At 42.7% G+C, this 23,020-nt stretch overlaps 1 protein-coding gene across 1 annotated transcript in view; it reads left to right on the forward strand.

Annotated features, from left to right (window-relative positions):
- maml3 (mastermind-like transcriptional coactivator 3) overlaps window positions 1-23,020 on the forward strand; it is a 152,183-nt gene that overhangs the window by 121,342 nt on the left and 7,821 nt on the right. Inside the window, exons 4-5 of the mRNA XM_047365206.1 lie at window positions 16,945-17,214; window positions 21,089-21,167. Of these exons, the coding sequence (XP_047221162.1) occupies window positions 16,945-17,214; window positions 21,089-21,167 (349 nt within the window). The remainder of the gene's footprint in view (window positions 1-16,944; window positions 17,215-21,088; window positions 21,168-23,020) is intronic.

Raw genomic sequence — 23,020 nt, forward strand, 5'->3', positions numbered from 1 at the left:
CACTTTTTCAAAGCCGTTTACACTACAATCAGTCATCCACCCATCCATTCACACATTGACAGGGGTAAGCTCCGTTGTAGCCACAGCTGCCCTGGGGCGCACTGACTTAAGTGTGACTGCTATTCAGTCGGCCCCACCGGCCCTCTGACCACCATCAGCGGGCAAAGCGGGGAAGTGTCTTGCCAAAGGACACAACAACAAAGACTGATTGAGCTGGGGTTTCAACCGGCAACCCAAGACGCCTACCCACCCGAGCCACAATCACAATCTCCCCTGTATATATCACATATACAGCTGCACTTACAGGTGTATGGTCTTCTATGCCTTGTATCTTAATGGATTTTTATTTTAATAACTCACCACTATAAACTAGTTAAGTATTAATATATTTAAAACGTTGGTGTTTATTTTAGATTTTTCATTCAGTATCTGTCTTTTTAATGTTACAGGTCCTTCTCAAAATATTAGCATATTGTGATAAAGTTCATTATTTTCCATAATGTAATGATGAAAATTTAACATTCATATATTTTAGATTCATTGCACACTAACTGAAATATTTCAGGTCTTTTATTGTCTTAATACGGATGATTTTGGCATACAGCTCATGAAAACCCAAAATTCCTATCTCACAAAATTAGCATATTATTAAAAGGGTCTCTAAACGAGCTATGAACCTAATCATCTGAATCAACGAGTTAACTCTAAACACCTGCAAAAGATTCCTGAGGCCTTTAAAACTCCCAGCCTGGTTCATCACTCAAAACCCTAATCATGGGTAAGACTGCCGACCTGACTGCTGTCCAGAAGGCCACTATTGACACCCTCAAGCAAGAGGGTAAGACACAGAAAGAAATTTCTGAACAAATAGGCTGTTCCCAGAGTGCTGTATCAAGGCACCTCAGTGGGAAGTCTGTGGGAAGGAAAAAGTGTGGCAGAAAACGCTGCACAACGAGAAGAGGTGACCGGACCCTGAGGAAGATTCTGGAGAAGGGCCGATTCCAGACCTTGGGGGACCTGCAGAAGCAGTGGACTGAGTCTGGAGTAGAAACATCCAGAGCCACCGTGCACAGGCGTGTGCAGGAAATGGGCTACAGGTGCCGCATTCCCCAGGTCAAGCCACTTTTGAACCAGAAACAGCGGCAGAAGCGCCTGACCTGGGCTACAGAGAAGCAGCACTGGACTGTTGCTCAGTGGTCCAAAGTACTTTTTCAGATGAAAGCAAATTCTGCATGTCATTCGGAAATCAAGGTGCCAGAGTCTGGAGGAAGACTGGGGAGAAGGAAATGCCAAAATGCCAGAAGTCCAGTGTCAAGTACCCACAGTCAGTGATGGTCTGGGGTGCCGTGTCAGCTGCTGGTGTTGGTCCACTGTGTTTTATCAAGGGCAGGGTCAATGCAGCTAGCTATCAGGATATTTTGGAGCACTTCATGCTTCCATCTGCTGAAAAGCTTTATGAAGATGAAGATTTCATTTTTCAGCACGACCTGGCACCTGCTCACAGTACCAAAACCACTGGTAAATGGTTTACTGACCATGGTATCACTGTGCTCAATTGGCCTGCCAACTCTCCTGACCTGAACCCCATAGAGAATCTGTGGGATATTGTGAAGAGAACGTTGAGAGACTCAAGACCCAACACTCTGGATGAGCTGAAGGCCGCTATCGAAGCATCCTGGGCCTCCATAAGACCTCAGCAGTGCCACAGGCTGATTGCCTCCATGCCACGCCGCATTGAAGCAGTCATTTCTGCCAAAGGATTCCCGACCAAGTATTGAGTGCATAACTGTACATGATTATTTGAAGGTTGACGTTTTTTGTATTAAAAACACTTTTCTTTTATTGGTCAGAAATTAGCATATTTTATATGCTAATTTTGTGAGATAGGAATTTTGGGTTTTCATGAACTGTATGCCAAAATCATCCGTATTAAGACAATAAAAGACCTGAAATATTTCAGCTAGTGTGCAATGAATCTAAAATATATGAATGTTAAATTTTCATCATGACATTATGGAAAATAATGAACTTTATCACAATATGCTAATATTTTGAGAAGGACCTGTATACCATGAGCTGCTCACATTAACATTGGAAAAGTCAGTTTTAAATCAAAAATATTATCCAGCCCTGGCATCTTTCTCTCCTCCCATTCTACTTTATATCATGACACATTTACTGTACATCAAACGACTGAGTAAAGTATTTTATTTGTTGATATTTTGAACTGAGTGTAAAAACTTGTGAAGAAAACATAAAGGACCTTTCTCTCATAGTTGAACCTGACAACAGCTAGATGTTGTGTTAGTCAACATTTGTACTGGGCCTTGCAAAAATAAACGTGGTGGCAGTGTCATGCTATGGGTGTGTCTACTTCAGAATGGGCATGGAAGCTGGTTTAAAATTATTCTAATTGAAGTCAAACCTCTTAAAAGGACAATGGATATACTTTAGGGTTATAGTTAGCTAGCCTCTGTTTACTGCGTTGTAGAGTACTGACGTGTTATCAAGTATCAGGTTAAACACTGATTAAATCTAGCTAACCAATTGCTTGTACATACATCTCAAAGAAACATGCTGCATAAATAAGGAGGAGAGTGGAGTCACGTTTAAAATACCCCCCAAGTATGCTGGAGACAGCATACTTGAACAATCAGTGATGTTTACCAACTACATTTGTTAATTCAATAATCTACTACAGTGTAGGGGCCATCAAAATTATATGAATTTACATTGAAGACAGGTTGCATCATGCCAACAGATGTTACTTTTCACTTTGTAGAAATGAATATGCTTGTCTAAAATGAGTGTATAATGTAAATGATAAATGCAAATGTCAGACTGTAAAAAATAAATACAAACCAATAGATTTGTTGTTGTGGAAATCATAGTTTAACGAATTTCACGCTACATGACTGCAAACGAGCATGGAGGGACATTCCTTGCTTTATGCTGTCTGTGGGTGGCTTCTTGTGTCTGCAGAGAAATCACTTTGTTAAGCACAGCGCCTCCAAACAGAGCTCCTGCTGCAGGGATTCATTTACTTCAACTGATCCCCTCCTGCATGCCTACATGCATTTCACAGTGTCCCTGCATGGCATCACCTTGGCTCAGTTATGGTTTTGGGATGATCCCAAGAAACCCCTGTTAGGCTACCTCTTTTTTGAGATTTGTTTTTCTTCTTCAGTCTCTTGACAGGGGAATTTGTGGTGAATTTTAACTCTGACGTTGGCCTGAAATTACTTGTGCGCACCAGTGTGCAGATTCAGAAGAGTTAGAAATAGGCCAGTTAGGGTTTAGAGGAGAGATATGTTAGAGATTAAACAGACCTCTGTGGGGAGCAAGGCTCTTCTTCAGCAATTTAAATATAACTTTCCACTGGGAGAAACTGTGTAAGTTTGTGTGTCGGTGTGTGTTTTCAGGGGTGGGGTTAGGGGAGGTGAACGGGTGTTCTGTTCCAAATGAAAAAGCCTTGAAAATCTAACTATCACTATCATTTTCCATTATAGGTTGTTTATTGTGTGATTTGGATGACAAAAAGGAGGATTCTGGTAATTTAAAATAAGTATATTTTAGGATGTCTTCCTGTTTTGGGCTAGTACTGGAGGAAGTATTGGAAAAAATGACGGTGGATGATGTAAAGTCCACTAAAATGATAACACCAGTGTTTGTGTGTGTGTCAGAATGATGTCTTCTTTACTTGTGCCGCTCCGGGGATAGTCGAGTACGTTGAGGTCTGGCTCCGCCATCTGCTCAGGGTTAGTGTGTTTGTGTGTTTTCATACGTGACTTTGTAAATCAGTCAGCAGGTGGTGCATAACATGCATAGTACTAATGTTTTCACTATGAGCTGCAATACCCTACATCCCACACAGGCAAAATGCAGAAGCAGAACGTCTGTGGCTTTATTCAAAATTCAAAAACCAGGGCCTCGGCGTCCTGTGATGAAAACAACCCAGCCTAACAACTAAACAACTTTTTAAAAGGGCTTCTTCTTACTAGTTCCTTTCAAATAATTGCTTTCTTTGCCATGTTGGTAAGGTTGTATTGTTAGAACCGGGCAAAAGAGCGTCCTGGTCATTTCCTCTCTTTGCCACCTTATTTTTTAGTAGTTTTTTTCTTTTTCTAAGAGCAAAACGAAGTGGTCTGCCATAGGATATTTCATATTCACCATGTTTCATTTCATACCCACCTTGGTTTGTCCCTGCTTGGACAACCAATGATTTACAGTATTTTTCTATGGGTACCTCTTAATCTGTGATTGGGTTACTGATACCAAAGCATAACTCTTCCAGCCACACCAATCGTTCTCAGGCGCCCACTACTCTCAGGATTTTCCTAGTTTGGACGTTTTTTAATTTTATGCCCCAATATTACTCATAGCTCTGGCAGGTTTAGATTTAAAGTAATCTTTGAATTTTACCAGCATGTTTCTTCTGACTGGAAGTAATGTTTGAGCAAGCTTCTTGACTTCAATCTGATCATTGGTGGAGGGAGCTAAAGATTAGGGTGATGGCAAGGAGGCCTTCCAACCTGAGAGACTTGAAGCTTAACACCAAAGTTAAATTAATAAAATACCAGAAGAAACATGCAAAAAGAAAGTCAGCAATAATAGGAAGGTTTTGATAGCCTCAAATGTCAAAAAAGCTTTTTCCATTGACTATTGAAAGGGTACAAATAATTTTTGACATGATATTTTTAATAAAATGTGAATAAAAACTGTTTTTTTCTAAATTTAAAATCATTGTTTTATCTTTTTGCATGAATTTTGAAACACTAAATCAAACCTCTTCAGCTGCGCAAACATGAAAGACACCTAAGCTTAAACTCATTTCATGAGACACTTTCAAGCTCATCCTGAGATGTCTTCTTTTTATGTGAGTTAGGTGAAGAAAATTGGGATGGAAGTCAGTCGGCTGCTGCTGCACCTCGCAGCTGCCAGTGAAGGTGGTTATGGAGCAGAGTTGGCGATAAGATGTGAAGTAGGGGATGATGAAGGCAGCACTCAATTACACCGAGCATTGCTGCCATCACTCAGCGGCTCATTTATTAAAGCACATTATTGGGAAAGGTAGCAGACATGAGTGGTTGAGTTAAGAAAGGCCAAGTCGTCTTAAAATGCAAAGTTGTGGTGTAATTATACACAAACTGTGAAAATAGGCTTGTTTAGTACCTTTTTGTTTTATTGAATATAATTAAATACCATATTATAGCCAGTTGAGAACAAACTACATCACAATTCATTTTTGTTGAATTTTAGAAATGAATGTTTAATGCTGTAAATCCAACACAGTTGAATCTAGAATTATAAAATCCAACTACCACCATTTGATACCAGCATCTATTTTCCTTGAATGAAGTCAAGATAAAGAGCTTTTTCTTTTCACCAAAGCCATAAAATGTCTGTCATTGTGATCATTTTCATAGGCTTTATGAGATTTTGTTTTTGATGAAGAAACATCATACCATTCCATACTGGATTTTTTGGTCTCCTTTACATCAATCACACAAGTTGTGAAGGGAAACCAGTCACAGCCAGTGAGCCGGATTACCATATTTCTGCACCTTCTACACCTCACCAGAAGGGTCAAGGTGTAAAGTGTGAGTCTGAAGGACATTGAGGCATTGATGACTGCTGGCTGTGAAAGAGACATGTGACCTTCATCATCCCACATCAACCAGAGACAAGACAAAAACACGTTCCATGCAGCCGCAGCACAAACCATCCCTAGCTGCATTGCTGCTGCAGATCTGAATGCAGACATGAGACATCATGTATCCAGATGGGCTTTTAGTTCGCCATGTATGTGTGCTTGCAGCTGGATCCTCTGTAAGAGTCTCCTCGCTTATCCAAGCCTCTCTGCTTCTCTCTCCCCTTTACACCCTACCCCCTCTTCTCTTCGATCACACAAGTGGGTGACAGATGTGAGCGACTGGAGAGCACACAGACACCTAATGCTCTGCTGCTCCTGCAAGCTGCGAGTGTACGTGTGTTTTCTCAATGCGCAAGCTGTAAGGCTTCATACAGTGCTGTTTTAGTCTGTTTGTCTTTGCCTTTCCACTGTGGGTGCCTCAATTTAGGTGTCTGTATGTGTTATTTCATAGTGGCAAGTGCAACTTTTAATCTCGCTCCAGTGGGATTAGTCTCAGCTGGAGAGTGGAAGCAGATACACCTTTAAACACACACACATGCGGCAAACACAGTGGACATGTTTCTGCTGCATGAGACATTACAGTCTCACTAACACAGGCTCACACACACACACATTTCCGCTCACATCGACTGTAATGCAATCACCTGGGCTCTCCATGCTTCCTAACCCAATAAAGCTGACAGGCTGCAATACACACATACACACACAAACATCCTCTGGAGTGACCGGTAATACATTCAGCATGTATTTCATTTCATCCTTCATTCTTATACTGAGCAGCAACTAAGAGAAGCATCTTCTGTTGTAGTTAGTTTTGAAAGTTGGTGGTCTGAGTGGAGCTGGTGGTTCGTTTTGGGGTTTGACAGAAGAGATGGAAGAAGATAGAATGGGTTCAAAACAAAATACGCTTTAATAGCTTTTTATTATAGTATTAAAGTAATTTTTCAGGATATACGGTTGTGTTATTGCAGTCAATACCTTACTTGCAGCAGATAACTCTCATGGCGGCTTCATTTAGTATAAATCCAAATTATTGGTTCAGAGGCTGAAGCTAATGGCTAATCGGGGCCGAGACCAAAGGGAACCTATACAGGTCCTTCTCAAAATATTAGCATATTGTGATAAAGTTCATTATTTTCCATAATGTAATGATGAAAATTTAACATTCATATATTTCAGATTCATTGCACACTAACTGAAATATTTCAGGTGTTTTATTGTCTTAATACGAATGATTTTGGCATACAGCTCATGAAAACCCAAAATTCCTATCTCACAAAATTAGCATATTTCATCCGACCAATAAAAGAAAAGTGTTTTTAATACAAAAAACGTCAACCTTCAAATAATCATGTACAGTTATGCACTCAATACTTGGTCGGGAATCCTTTTGCAGAAATGACTGCTTCAATGCGGCGTGGCATGGAGGCAATCAGCCTGTGGCACTGCTGAGGTCTTATGGAGGCCCAGGATGCTTCGATAGCGGCCTTTAGCTCATCCAGAGTGTTGGGTCTTGAGTCTCTCAACGTTCTCTTCACAATATCCCACAGATTCTCTATGGGGTTCAGGTCAGGAGAGTTGGCAGGCCAATTGAGCACAGTGATACCATGGTCAGTAAACCATTTACCAGTGGTTTTGGCACTGTGAGCAGGTGCCAGGTGATGCTGAAAAATGAAATCTTCATCTCCATAAAGCTTTTCAGCAGATGGAAGCATGAAGTGCTCCAAAATCTCCTGATAGCTAGCTGTAATGACCCTGACCTTGATAAAACACAGTGGACCAACACCAGCAGCTGACACGGCACCCCAGACCATCACTGACTGTGGGTACTTGACACTGGACTTCTGGCATTTTGGCATTTCCTTCTCCCCAGTCTTCCTCCAGACTCTGGCACCTTGATTTCCAAATGACATGCAGAATTTGCTTTCATTCGAAAAAAGTACTTTGGACCACTGAGCAACAGTCCAGTGCTGCTTCTCTGTAGCCCAGGTCAGGCGCTTCTGCCGCTGTTTCTGGTTCAAAAGTGGCTTGACTTGGGGAATGCGGCACCTGTAGCCCATTTCCTGCACACGCCTGTGCACGGTGGCTCTGGATGTTTCTACTCCAGACTCAGTCCACTGCTTCCGCAGGTCCCCCAAGGTCTGGAATCGGCCCTTCTCCACAATCTTCCTCAGGGTCCGGTCACCTCTTCTCGTTGTGCAGCGTTTTCTGCCACACATTTTCCTTCCCACAGACTTCCCACTGAGGTGCCTTGATACAGCACTCTGGGAACAGCCTATTCGTTCAGAAATGTCTTTCTGTGTCTTACCCTCTTGCTTGAGGGTGTCTATAGTGGCCTTCTGGACAGCAGTCAGGTCGGCAGTCTTACCCATGATTGGGGTTTTGAGTGATGAACCAGGCTGGGAGTTTTAAAGGCCTCAGGAATCTTTTGCAGGTGTTTAGAGTTAACTCGTTGATTTAGATGATTAGGTTCATAGCTCGTTTAGAGACCCTTTTAATGATATGCTAATTTTGTGAGATAGGAATTTTGGGTTTTCACGAGCTGTATGCCAAAATCATCCGTATTAAGACAATAAAAGACCTGAAATATTTCAGTTAGTGTGCAATGAATCTAAAATATATGAATGTTAAATTTTCATCATGACATTATGGAAAATAATGAACTTTATCATAATATGCTAATATTTTGAGAAGGACCTGTAGTGTCTTAAATAACTTCAATCTCATAACGTCATATCTGTTAATACAAATTGTTGTCACATTTGTATTAGGTGTGATTGCATTAGGTGATCATAATTTACACTGGAAATAGAGGTTGCAGGCAGTGCTCCGCCTGTCATCTTCTGGTACGAAACACACACCAGGAAAGGAATATCAAAAATAATGTCCGGTGAGAGAAACTGACACAGATCAAAAGTCAATAAAAGACAGAGATCCGCCAATCAGAAATTTGTAGGCAACTTCCGATCTCCTCTTTGTTTTTGTTTTTTCGCTGATACCCATTTTAGACAATTAATAATTTCTCCTTAACCTCTATAATACCAAACGTATCATCTCTACCTCTTTAACAAGGTTTGTACTTTACTAAAATCTATCAAATCCCATACGTCTGCCCTATGGGGAATTTTCTAAATACCACATCTTTGCATGGAATACTCAGTATTTTGTACCTCATTGGTAAATCTAAACCCTCTACATGCTTGCTTGATTCTGCCCCTACAGCTCTGGTTAAATCCTGCCTCTCGTCTCTCTCCCCTTTCATAACTGCTATCATTCACTCCTCGCCAACTACTGGACTTGTCTCACTCAGTTTGTCAAACTGAAGTTCTTCAGTTCCCACCCCTCTCCTGTCACATCTGGTGTTCCTCAGGGCCCTGTCCTATCCAGCTCTCCACTGCTTACCTTCTGCCTCTTGGCAATATTTTCCACAAGTTTAACAATAATTTCAATTGCTACACAGATGACACCCAGCTATACTTATCCAGTAAACCCAATTCTATACTCCCACCCTCTTCCCTCACCTCCAGTTTGGCTGAAATAAAATCTTGGCTCACTTCAAATGTCCTAAAATTAAATAGTGATAAAACTAAGTTCCTTGTTATAGTAACAAAATCAGTATTGTACAAAGTAGAAAAATTTTCTCTCCGTTGAAAGCTGCATAGTTTCTCCTTCACCTCAGGTTAAAGGTCTGGGTGTCAGCCTTGATCGCTCCCTATCTTTCAACTCTCACATTATTTAACATCGTCTGGTCTGCATATTTTCATCTACGCAACATTAATTGTCTCCGTCCCTCCCTTTCTCCAAACTGCACCTCAATTCTTGTTCACAGCCTTGTCACCTCCCGTATTGAGTATTGCAACTCTCTTTTCTCAAAAATCTCTTCATGAACTCCAGATAGTCCAGAACTCAGCTGCTTGTATCATTAGCAGAACTTCTTCATTTTACCACATCACCCAGTTCTACAGCAGCTCCATAGGGTTCCAGTCAGCTTCATAATCATATCGAATGACCTCCATGTAGGTACCTTGTCCCACTTCCTCACATCCTCTCCTCTATCCACCTTACTGCTCCCCAAAACTCTTGAACTTCTCTCCCACCAGACATCCATAACATTGACATTCTCCCCCTGTTCAAACCCAGACTTAAAACTCACCTATTCAGGACTTCTTACTCCTTGTAATTGCACTGCAGCATATACTTTTTTCTGTTCTATCTGGTTTTACCCCTCCTTGAACCGCCACCTTAACCTGGTGGAGAAGTTTGAGTGCTTGAATGATCCTAGAGGCTATGTTGTCTGGGGCTTAAATGCCCCTGGTAGGGTCTCCCATGGCAAACCTGCTCTAGGTGACGGGTCAGACAAAGAGCAGTTCAAGAACCCCTCATGACGACTATTAAATCGAGGCACATAAAGTCGCCCGGTACGGCGAAGCCGGGGTCCCACCCTGGAGCCAGGCCTGGGGTCGGGACTCGTTGGAGAGCGCCTGGTGACTGGGTTGCTCTTTGCGGGACCCGGCCGGGCCAAGCCCGAATGAGAGACGCAAGGCCATCCCCCAGTGGGCAAACCACCTGCAGGGTGAACCGTGAGGGACTGGTGCACTGAGGATTGGGCGACGGACGAAGGTAGAGACCTCGGCGGCCCGATCCCCGGATGCTTAGGCTGGCTCTAGGGACGTGGATTGTCACCTCGCTGGGGGGGAAGGAGCCTGAGCTTGTGCGGGAGGTTGAGAGATATCGACTAGAAATAGTTGGGCTTGCCTCCACGTACAGCGTGGGCTCTGGAACCCATCTTCTTGAGAGGGGCTGGACTCTCTTCTACTCTGGAGTGGCCCACGGGGAGAGGCGGCGGGCTGGGGTGGGTTTGCTTGTTGCCGCCCAGTTCAGCCGTCTTGTGTTGGGGTTTACCCCAGTAGATGAGAGGGTCGCATCCCTGCGCCTTCGGGTTGGGGACAGGTCTTTGACTGTCGTTTCGGCCTACGGTCCGAGCGGTAGTGCGGAGAGAGGCGGCGGGCTGGGGTGGGTTTGCTTGTTGCCGCCCAGTTCAGCTGTCTCGTGTTGGGGTTTACCCCAGTAGACGAGAGGGTCGCATCCCTGCGCCTTCGGGTTGGGGACAGGTCTCTGACTGTCGTTTCGGCCTACGGTCCGAGCGGTAGTGCGGAGTACCCTGCCTTCTTGGCGTCCCTGTCAGGGGTGCTGGATAGTGCCCGACTCCATTATTCTGCTGGGGGACTTCAACACCCATGTGGGAATTGACAGTGACACCTGGAGAGGTGTGATCGGGAGGAATGGCCTCTCCAATCTGAATCCGAGTGGTGTTTCATTTTCGGACTTCTGTGCTAGTCACGGATTGTCCATAATGAACATAAGGGTGTCCATCAGTGCACTTGGCACCAGGACACCCTAGGCAGGAGGTCAATGATCGACTTTGTTGTTGTATCATCAGACTTTCGGCCACATGTTTTGGACACTCGGGTGAAGAGAAGGGCTGAGCTGTCCACTGATCATCACCTGGTGGTGAGTTGGATCCGCTGGAGGAGGAGAAAGCCAGACAGACTTGGCAGGCCCAATCGCATAGTGAGGGTCTGCTGGGAACGTCTGGCGGAGCCCGTGGCCAGGGATGTATTCAACTCCCACCTCCGGGAGAGCTTTGACCAGATTCCGGGGGATGTTGGAGACATAGAGTCCGAGTGGACCATGTTCTCCGCATCTATTGTCGATGCTGCTGCCCGTAGCTGCGACCGTAAGTTCTGCGGTGCCTGTCGCGGCAGCAATCCCCGAACCCGGTGGAGGACACCAGCAGTGAGGGACGCTGTCACGCTGAAGAAGGAGTTCTATCGGCTGTTGTTGGCTTGTGGGACTCCTGAGGCGGCTGACGGGTACCGTGAGGCCAAGCGTGCCATGGCACGGGCGGTGGCAGAGGCAAAAACTCGGGCCTGGGAGGAGTTCGGTGAGGCCATGGAGAAGGACTACTGGTTGGCCTCGAAGCAATTCTGGCAAACCGTCTGCCACCTCAGGAGGGGGAAGCAGTGCTTCGCCAACACTGTTTACAGTGGGGGTGGGAGGCTGCTGACCTCAACTGGGGACATTATCGGGCGGTGGAAGGAGTACTTTGAGGATCTCCTCAATCCTGCCATCACGCATTCCCTGGTGGAAACAGAGGCTGGGGACTCGGGGTTGTACTCTTTCATCACCCAGGCTGAAGTCACCGAGGTGGTTAAAAATCTCCGCAGTGGCAGGGCTGCGGGGGTGGAAGACATCCGCCCTGGATGTTGTGGGGCTGTCATGGTTGACACGCCTCTTCAACATTGCGTGGCAGTCGGGGACAGTGCCTCTGGATTGGCAGACCAGGGTGGTGGTCCCCCTTCATAAGAAGGGTGACCGGAGGGTGTGTTCCAACTGCAGGGGGGTCACACTCCTCAGCCTCCCTGGTAAGGCCTACGCCAGGGTATTGGAGAGGAGAGTCCAGCCTATAGTCGAACCTCAGCTTCAGGAGGAGCAGTGTGGTTTTCGTCTTGGCCGTGGAACACTGGACCAGCTCTATACCCTCTACAGGGTACTCGAGGGTTCATAGGAGTTTGCCCAACCAGTCTACATGTGTTTTGCGGACCTGGAGAAAGCATTCAACTGTGGCCCTTTATTAGGGGCCATCCGGTTTCTGTACAAGCAGAGCAGGAGTTTGGTTCGCATTGCCGGCACTAAATCGGACCTGTTCCCGGTGCATGTTGGACTCCGGCAGGGCTGCCCTTTGTCACCGGTCCTGTTCATAACGTTTATGGACAGGATTTCTAGGCGTAGCCAAGGGCTGGAAGGGGTCTGGTTTGGGGACCAGAGGATTTCGTCTTTTCTTTTTGCAGATGACGTGGTCCTGCTGGGCCCCTCTAGCCAAGACCTACAGCATGCTGGGGCGGTTCGCAGCCGAGTGTGAAGCGGCTGGGATGAGGATCAGCTCCTCCAAGTCCGAGGCCATGGTTCTCAACCGGAAAAGGTTGGCTTGTCCTCTTCAGGTTGGAGGGGAGTTCCTGCCTCAAGTGGAGGAGTTTAAGTATCTCTGGGTCTTGTTCACGAGTGAGCGAAGAATGGAGCGGGAGATCGACAGACGGATCGGTGCGGCTGCCGCAGTAATGGGGGCGCTGTGCCGGTCTGTTGGGGTAAAGAGAGAGCTGAGGGGAAAAGCGAAGCTCTCGATTTACCGGTCGGTCTACGTTCCTACCCTCACCTATGGCCATGAACTTTGGGTCATGACCGAAAGAACGAGATCCCGGATACAAGTGGCTGAAATGAGCTTCCTCCATAGGGTGGCCGGGCACTCCCTTAGAGATAGGGTGAGGAGCTCGGCCATCCGAGAGGGGCTTGGAGTAGAGCCGCTGCTCCTCCACATCGAGAGGAGCCAGTTGAGGTGGCTCGGGCATCTATACCGGATGCCTCCTGGACGCCTTCCTCGGGAGGTGTTCCAGGCACGTCCCACCGGGAGGAGGCCCAGGACACGGCCCAGGACACGCTGGAGGGACTATGTCTCTCGGCTGGCCTGGGAACGCCTTGGGCTCCCCCCAGAGGAGCTGGAGGAAGTGTCTGGGGAGAGGGATGTCTGGGTGTCTCTGCTGAGTATGCTGCCCCCGCGACCCAGTCCCGGATAAGCGGAAGACGACGAGTTCGAGTATCTGGTTTTATTATTGCTTTTTGTTTTCATTTTTTCAATGACCTTGAGTTTAATAAAAGGCGCTTGTAAATAAAATGTCAGTCAGTCATTTTCTACCGCTATGTTTTATTATTATTATTATTATTATTACTACTACTCTACTATCTCTAAGTTTCCTCTGACTTAATTTCTGTACACTGCGTTGATACTGAAAATAACTAACTTTGAGTCTTCTACCTTCAGTAACAGTGTCCACACTGAAGAGTGTCGTTGTTATTGAAAGTTTATTATGTAGTGCTCAGTAATTGGAAAAAATGCTTTTTGGGTTTGGTTAAGCTGAGAATTGTTTTATTTTCGAACCAATTTTCAGACCGGTTCTCAGTACGTGTCACACAGGAAGTTCCTGTTTGCGCTCTATCTCCTACTTCCAATTAGCAAATAAAATCATTGTTAGTATCTCTGTTAATAACTCTCCAATGCAAATGTGATGATGGAATAGTTTTCAAACAAATAGCTATTATGTTTTTGAGATTGGAGTTTTTTAAGACTGTAGAAATCTGCTTTTTGGTCTTAGCCCTTCTCGGATTAGCCGTTAGCATCAGCCTGCGGGATCAGCTAATCTGTATTTATGGTAAATAAAGGCACCAAGAGTTATCTTCTGAAGTGACTGTCGGAAAAATTACAAAGGACTCTGGTCAGAGTATAACTCTGTGTGTTTTTGTATGCATGCTGTAAGATTTGTTGGGGTCTGCCCAGTGCTTGGAAGGGTGACCAGCCACGGCGGCCATAACCGGTCCTCCGAGCGCCATCTGCTCCTCGCTGCAGCTACTGTTGCCAGGGTACCTGCTCTCCTCTCCTCCTATCCATGGCTCATCACCTCCAAGCTCACTCTTAATTTTTCTCCCTAAACCAGATCAACTCTTCTCAGTCCCTCATCTTGCTCTCCTACCTCCTTTCTCTGCTCGCACATGGTCATTTATTTTCTCTTTTCTTATCCTATCGGGAAGATGCATTACTCCCACCAAAATCTTTTATTCTTTATGTCCATCTTTTCTGTTTAATATTTATTTGTGCAGACATGATGCAGGGCTCCCTCTGTTTAGAGGGGGAGATCTGAAGAGAGAGAAGAGAAAAGAGTTTGGAGGAGATGTTTAGAGAAAAGGGAAGAAAAGAGGAAGAGTGAGATGGGGAAAGAGGGACAGATCGTAGATCAGAACCGTCATGATTGAGCCATCTGCTGAGAGGAGGCCACTGAGACTCGCACACACACACACACACACACACACACACACACATTCTTGAGATGAAAGATCACCACTGCCACCTGTTGGTACTTTCCCAACACTGCATCCTCTGGAGGCAATCATCTGACTGCTCTGCTTCCATCAAGGCACAAACAAGCGGAGATGAGACACGTATCTGTGAACATCGATCAGTCTGGTCTGCTTGTCTGTTAAGCCGGTCTTGAGCGGCTGACTCTGTTTGCTCTGCAGGGTGTTTTTGCGCTCTAATATACAAGCTTTATCTTTACCTTCCTTCTCCTTTATAAGAAGAGCAGAGTCTCAACGCGGATTATGAGGCTTTGGCTCTTTCAGAACATGTTAAGTATGGTTGTATTTTAGAGAATTTAACCGAGACTATGATTTGGCACCGTAATCCTGTTTTTGTTGTTTCCTGCTTGCTTGCAGGAAAATGTGATTTGTTGTACACAGTCTGATGCCCTGTGTTGTTGCGATTTTATATCTGCAAACACTTTTCATTGGCCCCGAAATGTTCCTTCTGCCTCCATCTTCTCATTTTCAATTGCTGGCAAGCCTAAATTATGTCCACTCTTACTCAGCTGTCTAACCTTTAATAGACCCATAAACGCTGCACTCCCATTGGTCAAAGCAGGCCATTTCATCCTATTAGAGATTAGCATACGGACGAGTGGAGAGGGAAGTGCTTTTTATATGATAATGAGGAGAGAATGTATGCAGAGAGGACAAACCAGCAACCCACTGGGAGGACTCAGGGTCGTCCATGTCTGTCTTTACTTTTGACTGTCTCTTTCTAAGCTGAAAAACCACCTCACACAGACTGAGTAAAACTGCCACTGTATGGGTCTATGATTTTTTTCAGTGCACTGAATATTTTTCTCATCTCCACCTGATTCCTATTGAGTCATGATAAAGAGCAGTCAGTGAATCAGAGGAGGATGTTTTTATCATCTGAAATTACATCATTAAGTGATGAGATGCTAATGGGGCTGTTTTTATTGGGTTTTACCAGCTGTAAGTAAACAAGACTTGGTATATTAAATTTGTTTAGAACAAGAAAGGATTATACAGTTCCTTATTTTTCTGCCTTGGCTGACAGACGCTGTTGAAAAACAGATCTCTGCATCACTTCGCCAATTTGTGCCCCCATTTTGTACCCGTTCATTGCCCTTTCGTGCCTTCCTCCTTACATTTTGACCCGCAAACAATTGCTGATATGCCGAAACTGTTGCATGTTAGTTTATTGTTCTTTGTAGTTTAGTATGTTCATGAATTATGAAGACGAAAAAAATAATATTGTAAAATCTTATATTTGTTTAATTGTATGTTTTCTGAAAAGCGTATTACACCCTGTTTCTGTTTAATTTCATTATGAGGCAAGTTGAAGCTTATGCGAAATGACAGACAAGGCTGAACTGTTAAAGACAACATTAACATTTTATTTTCCACTTAAGAGTTACTGCCACGTTGAAGCCACATTTACTTGTTAAAGATCTGGAGAACTGTGATTCATTCGTTCATTACATCACATCCAGACTACTGCAGTGTATGTCGATCTGGATCAGTGTTCTCACCTTTGGCTACAAGGTGTACAGATTAAACTGGCCTCCTATATGTTTCCAAATTGATTTTAGGATTAGATTACTTAAATTAAGGTCTTAAGTGGGTCTGGACCAGTCTTACTTAACTGACCTCAACATCTGCATACCAGTGAGAGCATTTTGATCAACCAGTCAGGATCTCTTAGATGCTCATAGAACCCGACCGAGAGATGAAGGGGATCAGGCTTTTGCAGCAGCTGCCCCAAAGTTAATGAATAGTTTTCCAATCCATTAACATTCTATCTAAAAAATGAAACTACTGCTTGTTTGACTGTTTAGAAGCAGGAAAACTAAGCCTCATGTTTTATTTGTATATTTTGTTTTGTGATCTAAAAGCTCTTTAGAGTTGCATATGTATTTGATAGACACTAGGTAAAGCTGTGTTTAACACACTGTCAGTTATTGTGCATTGAGAAACCTTTTTGGTTGGTTGCATTGTCAGATTTTATGATTTAAAAAATGCAAAAATTTTACTTTTATGGAGATTAGAAATACAAAACATTAACTGGAGGTGTAGTAAAAAGAATAACTTTTTTAGAGGTTGAACATTTAATTTTTTCAGACTATGTACCATAAAACAAATCCAGACAGCTTTAAAGTCAGATATGAATGAGTAAGAAGCTTTAAAAAAGCCTTTAGAGGTATTTGATATTGTCAGACAAAGAAAAATCCCTTCTATTATTTCCCAAATTAAAACTTAATCATAAGACACTTTAATATCTCAGCACTATAGTATCACATAATTACCTGTTCAACAGTCTTTCTGACCTGTTGCTTTCTGTTTCTTTTACGTCTCAGGAGCAAGGCGTGGTGGGAATGTCCCGACCACCTGGCGCAATACCCCCTCCTCACCCTGCTGGGGGCGTCGCCTCCGGCGTGGGCCCCAGCCAGGGGTCAGGTCCACCTACAGGCTACGCGAGCAACCAGCAGCAGGCAGCCATGATGAAGCAGATGATGGCGATGGAGCGGGAAAAGAGGGTGCAGATGCAAATGATGGAGCAGCAGAAGCAGCAGCAGATCCTACGAGAGCAGAGACAGCAGCAGCAGCAGCATCTTCTGGCCGAACAGGTGAAGGATGGACTATGCAACAGTCCTCTGCTTGTGTGTGTGTGTCTTGTTTGTTCCCTATGTGCAGATGTCTGTGTACGCAGCTCTAACAGCAGCAGCTAACCCTCTCCTGTTTCTTACTGAAGTCAGGTTGCATGTATAATTACCCAGACCCAGCCCTCTCCTCACAGTTTCCTTTTCATCTCTGTAATGTGTGTTTTTGTCTCCTGCTGTGATAATGTGGTGTTTCCTTTTTATTTCTCCTTCTGTGAGGGGAATCAAGTGTTAGAGAGTTCTGAACTATGAAGTTGCCACCCACCTTGTTGCTTGGATCTGCAAAAAGAAACACACAGAGACACAAACACAGGAATATGAAATGAAAAGTCACACTGCTGGATATAATACACTCATTTAAAATAGCATCTAGTTCATACTTTGGAGCTAATTAAAGCATCTTGCAAAAATTCAAACTTCAATGTATGTTATAAGCTAGACCAACACAAATACATGATTTTCAATATTTACCTCTAAAAATTTAGAACAATGTGGTATTTGCAGTCAGTGAAATGTTTCAGTCTCTATATGTGAAATCCTATTTGCAAAATAGGATTTCACACCTCTGCACCCTCTCGAGAAGTAATCCCCACAGCATGATGCTGCCCTTTCCATGTTTAACTATGGAGGATGGTGCTTTCAGGGTAATGTGCAGTGTTGGTTTTCTGCCCATCTAGGACAAAAAGTTCAGTTGTAGTGTATGCACAGGTGACACCTGAAGGTAATTATTTATACTGGATTTTAATTAGGGGTATCAGATTAAAGGGAGATTAAAATGTATAAATACCACATCTTTCAGATTTCTTGTACAAACAGTTGAAAACCATTAACAGAAAAGCAGAGCATTGTTTTGGTGTAGGACATAGAATTATAATAATATAATATTATAATTTGCTGTTGTAATAGAGCAAAATAAGAAAAATGTCAAGGGGTGTTATTAGTGTTGCAAGGCGTTGCTCTTTTTGAGTTCACCATGCTAACCGCTTTTCTCTGATTTTACTTCTGTAGCAACTTCACCACCATCTGTGTGAATTCAGCAGTAGCACCACCTGTCTCCAACAGGTGAAACATCTGTGAATAAAGGCCACCATCTGTTTGTATAGTATTCAACATCTGTTTAGTCTTAACTGTCCTAAAACATGTCTCCTTTATCAAATATGTCTGTTTTGCCTCAGATTTAAGTCCAATCCTCACAAGAACGACATTTAGCTTTAATTTACCAAACACCTGACTAACCTCAACTCTATTTGGTATCTCTCTCACATTTACCTTAACAGCATTATCTGCTCCAAGCATCTGCCTAACCTCCACTGCATCCACATCTGTCTTTTTAACAAGACATCTGCTTCAATTATCCCATACCGAACACCTGGATCGGCATAGCTGAGGGTCTGTTACACATCTCACCTTAAACTGAATCTACATCTGTGTCATCTGCAGTTACAGCTGTTATTAACATCTTTTCAGTCCACATTGGAACAAAAATGGTATTACTCCAAAAAGGTATGGCACAGAGTTGTTTAGCTTTTATGGTAAAGGTCTCGAAAATAAAATAACAAATTTAACTCTTAAAATGTATTTTTTGTCTGTTCAAATCAAGTGTTAACACAATTAATTGTTATTGCATTAAAAAATTAATTAAAGGACAAATGGCTTGAGCCAAAATCTTAATTCAGATACTTACTCTGGCATATTTAAATGCAGACATTTTCAACTGAAGTTATTTCCATTTGTTTTTCTCCTTGGAGTGCGTTTGATTTGTTAATATGCCTCTGTCCCTGCATGTAAACCCTGTCAAACAGCCTAAAACAAGTTCCAACACTACAGGTTTAATACCTTTATAAAATCAGACCGACATGTTTCTTCTGACTGGAAGTGATGTAAACATCTAGGAGTGGCCGAATCAGAACCCTTGAATCGAATAGACGGAGCCAAGGATGAGGGTGATGGCAAGGAGTTTTTCCGACTTTAAAGACTTGGAGCTCATCGCCAAGTCTTTAAAGTTGGAGCACCTTCGTGCCATCACCCTCATATTTAAAGATTTGAAGCTTATCGCCAATGATAAATTGTCAAAATGCAAACAGCTGGTCAGCAAGGGTGCAATTACTGTAATGCCAGTAACGATTTTATTATTGATTATTGAGATGGGTATACAAAATTTCAGACAAGGAATTGTCTAATAAAAAACAAATAAAAACAAATAACCTTTTTCACTATTGGAGCTCCTTTTACATTGTCTCATTTCTATCAGAAGCCAACTTCTTGGTTGAAGGAAAAATAATTTCAAGTCCACATCTGCTGTAGTTTCATGTTTCAGAACTTGACAAACGTTTCCTAAAGTAATTCCTCCTTCACGTGGTTTCATCAGATGTTGATCAATGAAGGTTATTTTTGCTACATTGGACCAAATAATGTAAGCACCACATTCTGAGTTTAAGATGCACTGAAATTTAGTCAAAAAGGCAGATAAAAAAGCAGAAGAACAGAACTAATAATAGTGTGAGATTCAGCCTTTCCTTATATCCATAATGGATAATAGAAAGGACTCTGTAACCTTGCAAACATAACCGAAGAGGGAAATAAATTAATGGGACAGTGCAAGATATCTTATTTGTAGTGGAATATGCAAAAAAACACACATTTTCAGAAATTAACATTAAAGGCAGTCACTTTTTTAAGACAATTGTTGTATGATTTTTGACGAAGATTAGAGTTTATCTGACAAAATTTAAAACTCTCCTTATGATCTATATTGATAGCCTCATAAAGGTAAAAGGTGTGAATATCCTGGCCATTCATCCTTGATCTAATTGGTCCAGATCAAATCAGGTATAAACTATATTGAAAAAATACCAACATATTTTACAATGTAGAGCACGGGATCTTAGGGTATATTCAGAAAATGAAGAACCCAGAGTTTGATTTGCTATCTGAGAATAGACCTTAACTAGGCCTTTGTAGCACAATATACCATCTGCTATGTAAATTAAAATCATCATATGAAACCAGGTGTTAGTTTAAGCAATTTAGGTTTGCTGAAATTTACCTTGAAAATATTTGAGAAATGACGGGCGTCCCTGCTGCTTACACTTAAATAATTTCCTCGTACTGTTCTGCCCTGAAGCTGCAGAAATACAGAAATCTGTTCCAGTCTTTCATTCAGAAACATTTTTATTATTGAAATGCTTCCTTCATACATTTGTTAATGGAATTGGGGTCTTTTCACTGTTAGGGCTGCATTATATAAGGAAAACATGACCTGAGCTTTAGGATGTTGGTCACTCAGATCTATATCAGGTATGGGCAAAAAGACAGTGAAAGTTCATCCAAGTGGGCAAATATGTTATTAATATGCAGAGTTTTAATGCATGACGCATGATGTTTTATAGTTTGCAGAGTGTTGGATCCTAGCAGCCCTTTGTGATTGTAATTTTTCCCGCATTGCTGTTGGTAGGACAGTTATGATTCAGTATGTTGTGCAGCTCTACCTTTTTAAATTCACTTTTTAAGATACTGTTATTGAACCTAATTATCATAATTGGCTCTTGGCATAACCTCGTTACTAGCAGTTAATTACTTTACTAATTCTGTCGCCATCTTTTTCAGAATGTGTTGGCCTTATGTTTCCTCACAAATATTAATATTTGGTTCATACTCTAAAATATCTAATATCTAAAGTAAAAGTTTGCTTTAATTGGATATTCCAGTCCCTCAGCTTTTTCTCTTTTGTGAAAGGTGCTACATGATGATGACAAGTCCTAAACGGATGGATTTGTCCTAAGAGAGGGTTAACCAGCTCCAATGTTAACTCATAATAATTTGTATTTGTGTATGTCCTTAGCTCCAACACCAGCAGCATCTACCAAGACAGATGGGCCAAGGCCAGAGGAATCCATACCCCCAAGTCAATCAGTACCAAGGTGAGACACACAAAATGCCTGCATTCATTTAATCTGCAAACATCCATTAAAAGGTCGCAGGCAGACAAACTGTCTCATATGCAATGCCAGATGCAAAGACATGTACTGTACCTCCAAAAGCATTCATGCTCTGTGAACTTTTTCACATTTTGTAAAATTACAGCCAGACAGTTCAGTGTATTTATTTTATTGGGATTTCATGTGACAGACCTACAGAAAAGTAGTGCATCATTTTGACTTGGAAGGAAAATAATACATGGTTAAAACCAATTTTTACAGATAAAGTGTGGTCTGCATATATATTCACCTTTCTTTACTCAGATACCCTGAAATTAAATCCAGTGCAGTGAATTGCCTTCAGAAGTTGCCTAATTAAAATTCACCTGTTTACTTTATTCTTTTGTGGAAGAGTGACCTGAAGAAAGTCATTGCCTAAAAAAAGTCAAAGGAAGTCCCATTCACAGTTTGCCACAAACCATGCAGGGGATACGGCAAACATAAGGAAGATGATGTTCTTCTGGCCTTTTAAGGATCAGAGTTGAACTTTTTTACCTACATGCAAAGTAAAACCTGAGGCAGAAAACTAACTGCAAATCACCATGAACGCGCTGTCCCCACCGTGAGGCATGGCGATGACAGTGTCATGCAGTGTGGTTGCTTTTCTTACAAAGGGACAGGAAAAGTGATCAGAGTTGATAGGAGATGGATCGAGCTAAATACAGAGAAAAATCCTAAAAGAATTCAGTATGTAGCTGGACAAGTCTGGTGGAAACATAACCCAAAAGACTTGCAGCTGCAATTACAACAACAAGTGGTCCTACAACAAGTTTTAATTAAAGTGGTCTGAACACAAATGCACACCATGCTTTTTAGATTTTATTTGGCTTCCAAAATATTTTGAAAACCATCGCATTTCTTCCACTTCTCACTACTTTGTCTTGGTCTCTCACATGAAATAAAATAGATTGAAGTTAGTCGTATGTAATATGCTAAATGCGAAATTGTAATTGGCAATCAATGCTTTTGCAATGCAATGTATCTCCAGCTGTAGTTTTAGTATGTATAATAAATGTACAATAGTGCCAAACTGAATTAAGCGCTTTTTACAGCTTCCTCAGTTTAGATTAAAATACTAAAAGCAGCACTGGCCAAATATTCCTGTCAAGCCCATCCCTGTTCCTTTTATCTGCCTCACTCAGATATATGTCAGTCATCTCTCAGAGTTGCTCTTTCTCCTCGCTTCTGCCTCGTTCTCTCTGGGAAAAAAAAACAACAAAAAAACCCTGATCTGCCTGTTACCAAGGCAACTTGTCCGTCCTGGATCCCCCGGAGTTCCGGTGAAGTCAGTGAGATGGATGAGATGAGGGGAGCGGGAGTGGAGGGGGAGAAAGGGGGACTGGGAACAAGAGGAAGAGGTAGATAGTCCTGGTGGGTAGAAGTTGAGGTTGTGAATGAAGGAGTGCGGATGAGTGGGTGAGAGGATGATGGAGAGATGGAGGAGGAGAGTCAAGTCTCAAGCCATTTATAGCCATTAGTCTGTCTGCAAGTCTAGGAGATAAGGTGGAGAGGAAGATGAAACTATTGTATCCAATCCAACTTTATTTATAAAGCACTTTTGCACCATAGCAGACCAAAGTGCTGTACAGAAACTAGATCCCAACACAGCTCATAATTCAAACAAAAACACAGCTAATTCTAACAAAACACAACACCTTACACAGTGTCAAAAAGCCAAAGAAAACAAGTAGGTTTTAAGACGCGTTTTAAAAACAGACAGTGAAGGGGACTGTCTGAGTTGGAGGGGCAGCTCGTTCCAAAGTTTAGGAGCTGCTGCAGCAAAAGATCAATCTCCC

Source organism: Girardinichthys multiradiatus, chromosome 5, assembly GCF_021462225.1.
Source record: "Girardinichthys multiradiatus isolate DD_20200921_A chromosome 5, DD_fGirMul_XY1, whole genome shotgun sequence".
In the NCBI taxonomy this organism is placed as follows: Eukaryota; Metazoa; Chordata; class Actinopteri; order Cyprinodontiformes; family Goodeidae; genus Girardinichthys; species Girardinichthys multiradiatus.